The sequence below is a fragment of the Scedosporium apiospermum genome (genome assembly GCF_000732125.1).
Source record: "Scedosporium apiospermum strain IHEM 14462 chromosome Unknown SEQ_SAPIO_0044, whole genome shotgun sequence".
Taxonomy (NCBI): Eukaryota; Fungi; Ascomycota; class Sordariomycetes; order Microascales; family Microascaceae; genus Scedosporium; species Scedosporium apiospermum.
The window spans coordinates 1,064,003-1,078,004 of record NW_015971745.1 but is presented as its reverse complement, the minus strand read 5'-3'; the positions used below and the strand labels follow the sequence as shown (position 1 = coordinate 1,078,004).

At 52.6% G+C, this 14,002-nt stretch overlaps 4 protein-coding genes and 1 pseudogene across 4 annotated transcripts; 2 read left to right on the top strand and 3 right to left on the bottom strand.

Moving 5' to 3' along the window:
- Positions 1 to 874: 874 nt before the first annotated feature.
- Positions 875 to 2,090, bottom strand: SAPIO_CDS1135 (3-hydroxymethyl-3-methylglutaryl-CoA lyase, cytoplasmic; the record flags this gene model as incomplete). The annotated part of the gene is made up of 2 exons (XM_016784485.1): positions 875 to 1,714; positions 1,809 to 2,090. 2 exons carry the CDS (start codon positions 2,088 to 2,090, stop codon positions 875 to 877), a joined length of 1,122 nt encoding a protein of 373 aa, XP_016646040.1.
- Positions 2,091 to 2,942: 852 nt separating this feature from the next.
- SAPIO_CDS1134 lies at positions 2,943 to 3,899 on the bottom strand (annotated as a pseudogene; the record flags this gene model as incomplete).
- Positions 3,900 to 6,419: 2,520 nt separating this feature from the next.
- Positions 6,420 to 7,308, top strand: SAPIO_CDS1133 (Pyridoxal biosynthesis protein PDX2; the record flags this gene model as incomplete). Its single annotated transcript, XM_016784484.1, has 2 exons — positions 6,420 to 6,685; positions 6,810 to 7,308. The coding sequence occupies 2 exons, from the start codon at positions 6,420 to 6,422 to the stop codon at positions 7,306 to 7,308; spliced, it is 765 nt and encodes a 254-aa protein (XP_016646039.1).
- A 579-nt stretch (positions 7,309 to 7,887) lies between these two features.
- On the top strand, positions 7,888 to 8,941 carry SAPIO_CDS1132 (uncharacterized protein; the record flags this gene model as incomplete). Its single annotated transcript, XM_016784483.1, has 4 exons — positions 7,888 to 7,920; positions 7,985 to 8,019; positions 8,088 to 8,583; positions 8,666 to 8,941. The coding sequence occupies 4 exons, from the start codon at positions 7,888 to 7,890 to the stop codon at positions 8,939 to 8,941; spliced, it is 840 nt and encodes a 279-aa protein (XP_016646038.1).
- A 199-nt stretch (positions 8,942 to 9,140) lies between these two features.
- Positions 9,141 to 11,508, bottom strand: SAPIO_CDS1131 (Protein sda1; the record flags this gene model as incomplete). The annotated part of the gene is made up of 3 exons (XM_016784482.1): positions 9,141 to 11,295; positions 11,369 to 11,404; positions 11,462 to 11,508. 3 exons carry the CDS (start codon positions 11,506 to 11,508, stop codon positions 9,141 to 9,143), a joined length of 2,238 nt encoding a protein of 745 aa, XP_016646037.1.
- Positions 11,509 to 14,002: the final 2,494 nt, after the last annotated feature.

Below are 14,002 nucleotides of genomic sequence, written 5' to 3'. Positions count from 1 at the left end.
TGGTGGTGGGAGCGGGATAAGCGTACGGCGGCGATGACGAATACTGCGGCACCGAAAAATGCGGGAGCCTAGCCGGTCGAAAAAGAGTGGACAAAAATATTCTGGGTCGGTCTCGGAGAAGAGGCAGATGGCAGCTAGGTTTTTCTCGGCGGGGGGAGAAGGTCAAGATGAACTCGGAAAGGGAAGGTTGAGGATTGTGTAGGTAACGGACAATGGAAGTAGCACAGGTGGAGTCGAGTTGAACTTGAGGAATGAAGCGAAAGCAACAGGCTGCTCTATTCTGCCGTGCTAGTACAAGTGGGTGGGTGGGTGGTGAGTGACCTTGGTCAGTCAAGCTCATGCACGTTTCTCAGCAGGGACTGAACAAGGACACAGGGAGCTTGGGCTCGGTTTTGGCGGTGCTATCAGCTGCTGTCCAGAGGAGGGGAGTGTGACATCAAATCACATGACTGCCCCGCTCCACTCGACCAGCAAAGATCGACAATTGCTGCGAGCAACGATTGAAAGCTTCCCAGATGCGGGATCATGTAATAATCTAATACAACGTACTGCCAGTGAGCATCTCGTCGCTAAATCAGCTAGTAATCCCACAAACAGCATTTTTGAGCGACGGTAAGTAGCTAAGGATCATTAGACCGGACCTCACATTTGATCCAATTGCCAATTGATCATCCACGAGACAAAAACATCAGCACTTCACGTTCAAAATGGCAAGCAACTGGTGGCTAGCGTAGCTCTTAGACGGGCGAACCGGGAGCAATCCTCGCCTGAGCTCGCGTCTAAAATTCTATGACTATGAAGAGTAGAAAGACCAGACCAAATGGAAAATCAAAAGGAGAAAAGCCGAGCGTGCCCTCGCGCGTCCGAGGCTCCCTTACGCCGCCTTCCTCTTCCTCGCACCCAGAACCGCCTTACCCACACTGCTCTCATTAGCCTTACCCAGCTGACCCGTGATCCACTGCCCAATATCCGTCACCGCATCCAAATCAACCCCCGTATCCATGCCCAGCGTCTCGAGGAAATACACCATGTTCTCCGTAGCCACATTGCCCGTAGCGCCAGGGCTATAAGGGCACCCACCAAGCCCGCCAACAGACGAGTCAAAGATCCGAATACCATGCTCAAGCGAAACAGCAGTATTCACAAGCGCCTGCCCATACGTATCATGGAAATGCATAGCAATATCCTCATTCCTGATCCCCGCAGCCGTCATACAACTCAACAAAGCCTTCGTCCTCGGCGCAGTCCCCATCCCGGTGGTATCCCCAAGGGCAATCTCATCAGCGCCCGCCTCGAGCAGATCCGTAGCGATCTCGGCCACCTTGTGCGGGTCGACGTCGTGGCCCTCGAAGGGGCAGCCCAGCACGACGGAGATGTAGGCGCGCACGCGCAGGTCGTTGTTCTTGGCCTCGCGGATGACTTCTTTGAATTTCTCGAGCGACGTGGCGATGTCGCAGTTGAGGTTCTTTTGCGAGAAGGACTCGGTGGCGGCGGCGAAGACGGCGATTTCGATGGCGGGGGTCGGGGCCTTGTCGGCGGAGGTGGGGTGCAAGGGGTCGATTTCGGTGAGGAAGGCGCCGGGGTTCTTTTGGAGGATTTGGGAGGCGGAGTCGAAGCCTTTGACGTTGGGGGCGAGGAAGGAGTAGGATATTGAGTGGGGGGAGGAGATTTTTTGCGTGAGGATGTGTTCTAGGATCTCGCTCGAGTTGCTCATCTATTGAAGTCCGAAAGTTTAGTACAAAATCTCTATCTAATTGGTAGAGCCATCAAACAATGGAGTGGGGGAGGAACGAAAGCTTCATCCTTACCTGAGGAACCCACTTTGGCGAAACGAAAGCCCCAGCCTCAATGGTCGAAAGCCCCGTCTTCGCCAACCTCTCAATCAACTCAATCTTGGTCCCCACCGGTATCGACACCTTTTCGTTCTGCAGTCCATCGCGGGGGCCGACCTCCACGATCTTGACGCGGTTGTCGAACGCCTGCTGCTGTTGGCCTTGAGCCGAGGCCGAGGCCGTCGCGAAGGCTCGCCGACCTCGCGTCGAGGTGCGGCATGCGCGGCAGATGAACGATCGAGCGAGGCCGATGGTCATTTTTTTCTAGATTAAAATATTTCCCCTCCTTGATGTTCCGATTGATTGGGAAGAGGTAAGGAAAGAAATGGTCGTCTAAGGGGGTTCGCCGAGTTTATTATGTGGGGTGGGAGCTTTGTGCGGAGAACTTTTGAACCAAGGGAATGTCCGGCTATGATGTCGCTTCGGCTGTGGAATTGGCGATTCGCCTAGGATCGGCTGATGTTGTCGGCGTTCTACATTGACAGTTGTGGGCAGGCGGCGCATTGGGAACCAAGCTGACGGCTCGGCTCGCTTGTTGACCCCTGACAACAACACAATTGAGCAGAGGCAGGGAGTGTTAGGATACCGACCTTGAAGTTGGACAGGAGTGTCAGATATCTCTTGTTTTTTTTTTTTTCCGTTAAAAAAAGGGGTGATTCGACCTGAGTGGTTCTCCGGCATATGAGAGCAGCAATTGACATGAGCAGCATCTCCCCAATCCTCCAGGAAAGATCACTACGAAAGACTTCCACAAAGACAGAACTTGTTGGACTCCCCAGCCGACTGCAATTGTGGAAGATGTTGAAATTTCGCCTTTTCTGCCATGAGCTAACTGCATACACATGATATTGACAGTTGAAAAGTATAAGTATGTATATATATAGGGGTGTATGTCCCGGGTAGGATAAATCCGCGCCTCGAAAGGGTGGCCTTCGAAGCAAACAACCCTCTGATACTCAACGGACTCGCCTGTGCCTCGAGTCCGCCTGTTTATGTTCGCTGTTCTCCATTTTGGTTTTTTCTTTTTCCAAGAAGAATTCCTTTATTTCCATCATCATCCCATGCAACTTGTATTAGGCCCCTCGTTTAACTCAACATATGCTCAACAATTTACCAGCCCCTACCGGCCATCTTCTCCTCGGGCTTCATGGTATCGCAGTTAATGCCCACCATAGCCTCACCCAAACCAGTGCTCACCCTAGCCAACACAGCAGCGTCCCTAAAGTGCGTAGTAGCCTCGACGATAGCCTTGGCCCGCTTAGCCGGATCACCCGACTTGAAGATGCCGCTGCCGACGAAGACACCGTCGCAGCCGAGCTGCATCATGAGCGCAGCATCAGCAGGAGTGGCAACACCACCAGCAGCGAAGTTGACGACGGGCAGGCGGCCAAGCTCGGCAGTCTGCTGGAGGAGGGCAGCGTCGACGCCAATCTCCCTCGCGAGAGCGCGGATGCCGTTGGCGCCCTCGGTGGCGAGGACACCCTTCGCGCGGGCGATATCCCTAGTGAGGGTCTTGACGTGGGTGACGGCCTCGACGACGTCACCAGTACCAGCCTCACCCTTGGTGCGAATGAAGGCAGCACCCTCAGCAATGCGCCTAAGAGCCTCACCAAGGTTTCGGCAACCGCACACGAAGGGGACCTTGAAGGGGGCCTTGTCAACGTGGTGCTCCTTGTCGGCGGGCGTAAGCACCTCGCTCTCATCGATATAATCGATACCAAGGGCCTCGAGGATCTGGCACTCGACGAAGTGGCCGATACGGGCCTTGGCCATGACGGGGATGGTGACGGCGGCCTGGATCTCCTTGATCATTCCGGGGTCGGACATGCGGGCGACGCCGCCGTCCTTTCGGATGTCGGCGGGCACGCGCTCGAGGGCCATGACGGCGCAGGCTCCGGCCTCCTCAGCGATGCGGGCTTGCTCGGCGTTGGTCACGTCCATGATGACGCCGCCCTTGAGCATCTGGGCGAGGCCGGCCTTGACGGCGAAAGGGGGGACGGCATCGGCGGTGGAGGAGCCGTTCGTCTCGGCGACGTTGATGGGGAGGGCTTGCGCGTCGGCGGACATTTTGAAGGGAGGGTTGAGAGGAGGGCTGGTTTAGGGAATTGGTGGTTGTGTGGAGAGAGGAGGGATCTGTTGGTTCGGGTGAGTGTCAGTTACGCTGCGGACAATTGGTTTTTTTTTCTCTCTCCGCTTTGCGATTAACGCGTGCTCGCTTTCTAATTTTTCTTTTTTATTCTCTCACAAAAAGGCAGTAGGAAAGAAGAGGAAGGTGGGGGCGGGGTAGATTTTTTTTCTCTTTAGCGGGGCAGAGAAGTTGACGTTTGTAGTGTAGTTCGAACTTTCTCTTAGACGGGGTCGAGGGGGGTGAGAGGGAAAAGGACGCAAGACACTAGCCCCGGATCGCACGATTGGAAAGGGGGGGTCACAGGATACAGCGAAGTGGTGCTCTGGTTGATGAAGTGCTCAGGTCGAGACGGTGAAGGGGCAATTGGTTGAATTTATACCATGATGAGAGGACAAGGAGATGGAGACGTCAGATGGGCTTACTTCGTACCTTGATCTTGAAGTCCAGTCACAGCTCAGGCGAGGCCAAGTCGAGTCAGAAACAGCGGTGGGAGCCGAGCGTCGGTATCGGAATCAAATGAATCAATGCAATGTCGCACAGAGACACAGGGAAGATGCAGACAACACGGGGAGAATGGGGAAGTCAGAACGAGGGAGTGGCTTTATTTGGAGATTTTCCCGCACCACGCTGGACCGCGCTGGACCAACACTGGGCTGGACCGAACTGGACTGGGCTGGGTCCGGACTTGGCTTGGGCCGGGGGGGACTGAGCTAGACCGTTGTACGAATAGTGCATTTACACGAGCTACAAGAACCAAGTAGCGTGAGGATTCCTGTCCCGAGAGGGTGAATACACTGCAGTACTTTCGTACGATGTAGACCGAGGACCCGGGCCGAGAAGCGGCGGCGGGCCTGTGACGGCGAAATGGTGATGGTGACTCACGTACAGGAGCCTCGAGGACCCTGCAGTTCATTGTCGTTTATTGTTCTCCACCAAGAAAGGTACCACTTTGGACTGTACCGGGTCCCGGGTCGCTCGCGGACAAAGGCTCAACTGATAATTGGCACTGGGAACAATTGAGAAGACATTGGAGCCGGTCAATGATCCGGCCCACTGAGGCAGGTAGGTCTACTTCGTAGTGTACGTTGCCTCGTAAGAGAGCACTTGGGTGCCGTGGTCCTTCGTCCTTAGTAGTCTTTCCTTCGAAAAGTCCAACCAGGGCAGCTTGATACTGGCACGACAACCCACTGTTCCTGACGACTTTTCAATGTATCCATCGATAACACATCATGCCGTATACCTCGTTGTTCGTGCAGTCGTAGATTGATTGATTGTTCGGCTTTTGCTTTACAAATCAGAATATTAGTAAACGTCGGCAAGTCTAAGTCTCCGAGTCTAAGTCTCCGCGGAGGCCCAAACTTGGCTGCGACAGACGCCAGAGGCTCAATGACAGGTATTGATGTGGGAAATCGCCGAAATGGGTTCCACGGACAGCTCTAACGGATCTTTAGGCGACGGTCGCGTAGCAGCGGCTACAGAGGGGACTAAGTCAATCAAAGGGCGCGATCAACGACGTTTCCGGCCCGAGACGGGGACCATACGAATCCAGCTGGATAACCAATTGATTATTGGTAGCAATGGTCGCGCCTCTTCATTGGCACTATGATTATTTACTTGCCTGAAGACGAATCAACATCAATCAATTTTCACTGAGACCGCCAGTTGATCACGCATCGCCTCGGTTTTGATAGAGTAACTTTACGCATAGATGCATATTCAGTGCCCCTCCCCCTCCTTCCCCGCCATGTCCCCCGTCTAATATTCAGGGTCGAAGCAAGGAAGATTCCAGACGCCACGGACTCTCCATTCCTTCTCAGGCCCTGCATCCACCAAGTTGTCATTGCATCAAAAACGGCCAGGCCAAGCAGCCAGGCTGATGGTGTCATCCACCTATGCAAACACTACGTAGACCATCCTTCAGACTCTAATCTACTATCACTTCCTCCATGTGCGCCGGTGTCGGGTGACCTCCCTACCCGGAACGGGCACAGGAGCGAGACGGAAGAGTCATCAATTTCGATAGAGTTAAAAAGTAAAAAATCCTGGAATCACGAAGATTTAAGCGCCCCTCGGAGAATGTGCAAACAACATGGATTATTTTACGTTTTCGAAATGCAGAGACCTGCCATGTTTGGCATGGATGGAGTTGATGACTCGACTCCAGATTTGTAGCATTAGTTTGATCAATCAATCGATCAATCCAATCCCTTCTCCCACTCAAGGTCGCGGACTTAAAACTAAACTACTTCGTAACTCGCCCGCAATTACCTCAGTCAAATCCCGTCTAAATTTTTTTTTTTCGGCCGCTTATCGGTATCAGTCTCACTCATAGCGCATTATCATTTCTTCACCTCAGCTTCACTCTACAACTCTTAATACAACCCATCTCACTCTTCTCACTCTTCTCATCATCCTCCCCTCCCCCGCCATTATCTCTTATACCCCCTGTCTTCTCCTGAATGGCACCAGTCACCTCCCTCACCGTCGGCGTGCTTGCCCTCCAAGGCGGCTTCCACGAACACCTCAACCTCCTCCGGAAAGCGGCCGCCCGGTTAGCCTCGGCGCACCCGGACTCCTCCTCTCCAACCGTCAACGTCGTCGAAGTGCGCACCGCTGCCCAGTTGGCTCAGTGCGATGCCCTCGTTATCCCCGGCGGCGAGAGCACGACCATCTCGCTCATCGCTACCCAGACGGGGCTCATGGAGCCTTTGAGAGAGTTTGTAAAGTATGTCTAATTCAGAAATAAGAAGAAGAGAAAAAAACATGAAAGAAATAAATAGGAAATAAAGAAAGAAAGAAAGAAAAAAAGAAAAAAAAAAAAAAAGATTATGTCCTAACTAGACCACCAGAGTATCTCGCAAACCAACATGGGGAACCTGCGCCGGCATGATCCTCCTAGCAGACGAAGCCAACGCCACAAAAAAGGGCGGCCAAGAACTCATCGGCGGTCTCGCCGTTCGCGTGCGCCGGAACCACTTCGGTCGTCAGATTGAGAGCTTCATCACCGATCTAGATCTCCCCTTCCTCGCCGACGGCGCTGCTACGACCAATGGCAACGGCGCGGCGGCAAAGTACCAGGGCGTGTTCATCCGCGCGCCCATCGTCGAGGAGGTCCTCAAGCCCGCAACGGATGGCGGGAAGGACTCGGCCGAGAATGTCGAGGTCCTTGCTGTGCTTCCCGGAAGGGTAGACAAGGCCGCGCAGGGTGAGGAGGGTCATGCGGGGGATATCGTTGCTGTGAGGCAGGGGAATATTCTGGGGATGAGCTTCCATCCGGAACTTACCGCTGATGAGCGGATTCATGCTTGGTGGTTGAGGCAGGTTATTGAGGCGGTTGAGAAGAGGTGATACTGGGTTTCTTTTTTTTTAATGAGACTTTGGTGTTGGTGAAGCGAGTGAGTTTTTTTTTTTTTTTTCTTTTCCTTTTCTCATTTTATTCTGAACTATGGAGGGTAGACTGCTTGAGCTTTGGTTTCTCTCGGCGCTTGTACGCATTTCCACTAGATCTAGAATTATATGTTAGGTTGGATATCGTCCTCACTTTGTTGGATGCCAACGGAGACGGCGAGACTGCATTCATTTTCCATGTCCCCTGATTCTGCAAGTGACAGCTGGTGATTCCCAAACTAGAAACCTTTACAGCGTCAAGCTTCACATTGGCCACTACATCTCGCGTAGCACAACATCGAACCATTGGCTCCGTGCTCCCAACCGCCAGGAGTTGGCCTGCGGCAGATGTGACATCAACAGGATGCCCAGCACTCGAACCCCTCAATCCATCTCCAAAAAAGAGGCTGGTATTGCTGTTGGCTCTGTTTTATCTCACCTGTTTTCGCATCCCGATTCTCCTTCATCTACGCGCACTCCTGATCATCTCCACAACTACATTTTTATACCCTTGACAGTTCTCACGAGATATCAACCACGATGCCCAAACAACACCTTTACTTCTATGCCCTAGTAAGACCTACATTTCCAATTCCTCGTAAAACCGTCACAAATTGCCCCGACTAACTCTTTCCAGATCTTCCTGTGTCTCGCTCTCACAGGCATCGCAGTGTAAATCCCCCAAGCCCCATCCATCCCCATCTCCAAACTCCAAGTTCCACCAAAACTAACACATCCAGAACCTCCTTCATAGCCGCCCGCAACCTCTCCCTACCAATCCCAACCCCAATAATCCTCCTCCCCATCATCCTGCCCCTCCTCTTCCCCCCCCTCACCCTCCTCCTCATCCGCACCCTCAAATCCCCAACCGCAGCCCCCTTCCTCATCCGTCTCCTGCCCCCGGCACATCTCCTACTCCTCACCGTTATCGCAACCCTCCTCGGCCAATCCCTCTCTCCAAACTCTTCGAACGCGGTCCCGTGCCCTCTCTTCACCCACTGGCAATCTCTCTACTCGGCGCATGATGCTACCCGCATCCGGCGGATACAGGATACTTTGGAATGCTGTGGTCTGCGCTCTGTGAGGGATATGGCTTGGCCTTTTGACTCGAAGGGTGGAAGGGCCTGCGTTGATACATATGGGAGGAATACGGCTTGTGGGGGCCCGTGGGAGGGTGCGTTGAGGGGTGTTGTCGGGGCCGATTTGGGAGTTGTTCTCGGCTTGGCTGTTCTTCAGGTAAGGGGCTATAGCTCTCGGACGCGACGAGCAAAAAGAGTGATTGGCTATGGATGCTAATAACAAACACACAAACATACAGATCATCATCACGTTCCTTTCCGACGAAAATTCACCATCGTGGCTTCGTTCCCTTAGCAATCGAGAACAGGAGAGGGTGACAGGAGGTGGATGGAGACTCATCTCTCACCCCGAAACCGGAGAAGTGGTAGAGAATGTCGAGGACGACTCGGACACGGAAGCCAACAACGGAGCTCGCATCGAGGAGAACGGCCATAGGGAATATGGGACCATGGGGGCTAGGCCGGGGCAGGAAGAGAGCGAGTCGTTGAACGCTCACAATCAATGGAGGGATTAGGCGGTTATACCTTCTGCGCAGGTGGAACACCGTCATCAATACTACATCCACGAAACTGAACTCTCGGTATAGCCACGTCGGAGCGGAGGAATAAAATGAAATCAACACTTTTTTTAATCCCTGGACCACAAAATCCATGAAACGCACAGAACGATGCACTAGGATATATAGAACCCCCAAAACTAACCAATACTCATCTCTAACCCTGATTGCTTCCCCTCCCACCCCTCTTGCTCCTATCAATATGCCTTCTCAACACCTTCCTCGTCTCCACCAAGCTCCTCTTCTGCTTCGACTTGGCCTTACCTAACGTCATGAAGAAATTCTTCTTCTTCGACTTCTCCCTATTCGTCGTAGACTTGCCCTCCGAAACCTTCTTCTCCCTCCTGATCGCCTGCGTCGACTTGTGCTCCTCGCGCGAGAGCTTGCCCTCCTTGGCCATCGCGATCCTCTCCTCCTTGGTCGTCTTGCGGCCTAACGTCGCGGGGAGCTCGATCTGCTCAGCCGTCACGCCCTCGTCGATGTGGCGGGCTTCGCGCTCCTTTTGCCGCTGGGTCTTGACGCCCATTACTTCCTTCTTGAGGTTGGCTTCCATGCGGAGCTCTTGGAGTTTGGCGAGGTCGGCGGGCGTGAGGATTGTGGTAGTGGCGAGCTTGGAGATGGATGCGCCGTTCTCCTCCTTGCTTTCTGCGGCGTCATCATCATCTTCGTCTTCTGATTCTCCTTCACCAGTCTTGCGCTTCTTCGGTGCGGGCTCTTCCTCGTCATCAGAATGAACAACGTCAATCCAGCCACCCAAGTCATCGCTATCAATGGATTCGACTTCCCAGTCACTAGAATTATATCCCTCCTCATCCTCGTCCTCGCCGTCCTTCTTTTCTTCACCGTTGCCCGTGAATGCCTTCTCCTCTTGTTTCCTCCGCTTCTGCTCCTCCTTCCACTTCACAAGGAGCTCAAGACCCTCGATACCGCTGGCTTCTTCTTCACCAAACTTCTTATGCTTAAGGTCTCCAGTCTTAAGACCAATTGTGGCATCCTTGCCACGATCCTTCTTCCGCAGAAGCTCCGCACCGACTTCTCGGTACAAAGAGAGTAAACCCTTGGCAGCCATCATGACACCCTTGTCTTTGCTCTTGCGGTATTGTACAAGATCCTGTAGGAGAGTCTCGTTCATCGCGAGGGGCTGCCGCACACAAACCTCTCGAATAGCGTTGAGGCCAGCCGCCGCGACTTCACCTGCCGAACCTTCCGAAACGAACTCGTTGGCAACCTTCTGGAGAAGCGGCTCAATCGACTCCGGGGGGACAAGATTGTGTGTTCCCTGCGCAAGAGATGCCAGGAACGACGTGACGGACTGTTGTTTGGGCGTGAGGAACTTGTGAAACCAGGAGTAGAGGGAAATGATGGTCAACTTGTGAAGACCGACAAGCCTCGTGACAAGCTGTAAAACTAGTAGCCGGGTATCGAGCGAAAGCTTCGCTTTGGTGTTTTGGAGGTGTTTGGAGAACAGAGTCTCGCTGAACGACTGAGGGTCATGTAGCAAATGAAGAGCAGAAAAGTTGAGCGGATGAGGCGCGTGCTTCTTCTTTTCTTGCCTGCTAATCTTTTCTTTGGCGCGATCGAGTGCCTTGGCCTTCTTTCTCGTCTTCTTGTTGATACCCAGCTGGTGCTGGACCTTTTTAAGATCGATAGTTTCCTCGTCAGAGCTATCGTCCTCGAGCTCCTCACGTTCCTTGTCACCTCCGAGGAAGAAGCGCACAGCACCAACGACGACTTTCTCGTTATCTGACAGACACGCCTCTTTCATGACGTCGACCGGCTTCGCGTCCGTCCAGAGTTGGCGTTTCCACAGCTCTCTCGTAAGCTTCACCGCCCAAAGGGCCTTGGCGGACGAACGATCCCCGGTAACCAAGTTGTAGAGCACGGTCTGCACCGTCCGGTTCAGCGGGTGGTTTATGGACTTGGAGTTCGAGTTTCGGAGATCCATGGTAATCTTCTGGAAGAGTAGGGCGCGCAGAGATTTGCTAGGCGACGACACAAGAATGGGAAACAGAGTCGTCAGCAGACTTGCCGAGTCCATGACATCCTTTCGCCTCAGCAGTACCAAGCTCCCCACAATCTTCTCTCGCAGGTCAGGGTTGAGTATGGCATGATGTTGCGTCAATATGGTCTTCAGATCCTCGGGAAAAGTCTTCGTCTCTTCTATGTAGCAGTCGGCGACGTGCGCGATGAGGTCAATGATGTTGTGGAACGACTCGACGGACTCCGCCGTGGCTGTTGAGGGCGAGACGAGGAAGATCTCTTTCTGGGATTCGTACTGCTGCCATTGCTTCTGGAAATCGTCCTTGTATGATCTATCGTCGGAGAAGTCAGTACTTCCCCCGACATCCTAGGGAAGAATTGGAAGTTGGTGGGTGGCTGGCCTACCTAGGATCGCGACGGATCTTGTTTTGCAAGCTAGCACTGGGGCACAGTTAGCATTGGAGATGCAAGGCAGGTCTCCTTGAAGAATGTTCTTACAAGTCCGCATCGATCTTCTCGAGCGCGGCAACCTTTCGTTTTACCATCCTGTCGGATTTTACAGGCACCGCACTGCACTGTGGTGAGGGATCTCGGTCTGGACCGAATTGAGGGGACTTGCTTCACAGGAAAATTTCGGGCAACTTTTCTGTTGTTAAATTTCTTATCTTATCGCTTATCTTATCGGTTATTAGCCCCACTTTTGAAAATTTACCATCTGGTGCCAGCTGGCTGGAATATTTTGGATCTCACTTTCACTGCGCCCTTAAATCGAGCTCAGAGATTCTGAATCTCTGTCCCACGACTCAACAGCTTGCTCAAATGAATATCACGAACTAAAAAGGAAGGCCTATTATCTAGTATCAACAAAATGGGCAGTCTAGCCGTTTTGCCGGCAGCCGATGAGAGATGGCGAGCTTCTACCACCTTCTCCCCGACCTCCCTGGATGCCCTCGTGCGGACCCATCTTGAAAGTTGTAATGCCAGTGTGCTTGTCGGTCTCCATCGTTGGGTAGACCCGCCGAAATATTACGATGCGCTACGGGGTTCCCTTCTCTTATAAGAGGAGACAGAAAACCTAGTTAGTTCGCCTGTTCAGTGCAGCATTGAAATCAGTTGGGCCCACGACCAAGTGTGGTTGAAAGGGCTCAGGACACCCCGTCGGCAACATCACCAACTGCTTTCCCTTCCCCTTATCAGCGAGCCTAGCGACAGAGACCGATACATACGGCCATAGCTCGCAGAATATTGAGGGTCCCGTCCGCTCCCCTGTACACAAGCTGCGAAGCGCCAGACTAGTAGTTGGGTCGGTGACGACCAGCGAATCCCTGGTGTTGTATGTTTTTTTTTGGTTCCTCTTTCTGGACACTTTTTTGCTTCTTTTTCACTTTTCGTTCGTTCCCGGTCGGTAAGAAGGGTTCTATAAGGCAGTGGCAGAGATGAATTTGAAAGATACTTAAGACCGCCCCCCCCCCCGGATGGTTATTCCATCAGTGGAGTGGAGAGTTCGTCCTGGGCCAAGGACCCGAACTGGCTGGCAACGAGGCTTCATCCTCACCAACTCGACGGAGACAAAGCCAGCGTTTTCGCCACTTGCCTAGTATTAGTATGTCTTGGCCTCTCTAATTGAGAAGTGCACTAAGTTTGAAGATCCAGGTGGCTAGATACAGAGCGAGGTGTAGACTCGTACATGGTCTTCTAGGGAGTATGGAGAAGGTGTTGTGGCCGAGTCTAGGGGCAAAATATCATCCCCCTTTCTCCTTTGAACTATCGACACGAGTAGCCGTCACGCTGGATGTTACAATAACATGAGCTATGCGGACCTTTGTTATTCGCGATTGCAGCCTTGTGCATTCCCAGTATCGAGTTGGTGATAGTCAGGAAACAAACGTGATCGTCGGAAAATGCAGATTATGGTCTACACGCAAGCAGATTGAAGGTATTCTATGTTTCGTAACTTGGACGGCACTTCAAGCACATCTAAAGTTGAAGGAATGGTTGAGCCAGCGTCGTCGTGGGGCAACGACTGGAGCAGACACGCACCACAACAGACGACCAATGCACAACCTATGCCCGTCTGTACTTGGCAAACATTTGCGTCTGTCCATACCACAATGAGTTATGGTTCGACGTCGCTCGGATCCCATGCCAGCTTAAGGAGGGGTATCCCAATACAATGCATCATGGTAAGAGATGGAGGTATGGCTTCCAGGCGAACGAATTCCAGAATCCAAGGGGTGCCAAGAGTAGCTAGACTAGTCCTTTCTCCTTCTTTCATCTTTTCGCAAGATGTGGGTCTCGAATACCCAACGCCCTTGCTGAGAGAGGCGATTTGGGCATCTGTCTCATGTAAACAAACGACCAAGACTGCCAGGGGTTCGAGCGGAATAAGCCGGCTACTAGAGAGTCAGAGCTAGACTTGATCCCCCACGAAGACGCGAACGGGCCTGGGCAAGTCCCAATCGCTTCAGTTGTTTGACAGGATCCCAAGATTAGTCAACTATGACTCTAGTGTAGAGAACTAGGTCCACACCGACTTGATAACATGGTCGGCGCATGGTTCTTACACCGAGGGTCCGGCGGCGATACGAAGAAAAGCTTGCGGTACTGCGGGCCGTCTTTATCTCACGCTGCCATAGTCGCGTCGCTGCAACGGGTAGTACATACAGAGCCGTTCTCGGAATAGTATCTTCGTGGGCATCAAGAGACCATTGGTTGAAATTATGTTTCGTCGACAAAGAGGGGAAAGGTCGGTCGGTCCGCTCGAAAACGAAGTACTTGGTACGATTCTAAAGATGCAAGACTCTCGATGTATTATTGTAACAGCAGGTCAATGTTGTCAAAGCCTCAAACCGTAATTACCCGACATCGAGGTCCTCGATTTGCAATATCGCCAAGGAGAAGAAAACGTCCGGGAATCGCCATCATTCGCATGAGATCGCATGCGGTATCGGAACTAGTCGAAAAGGGTATCGAAAGCGCAGTTGATTTGGTAGGAAGTACTTCGTAGTTGTAGTCGCCCAAGCCTCAACCTATGCAAGA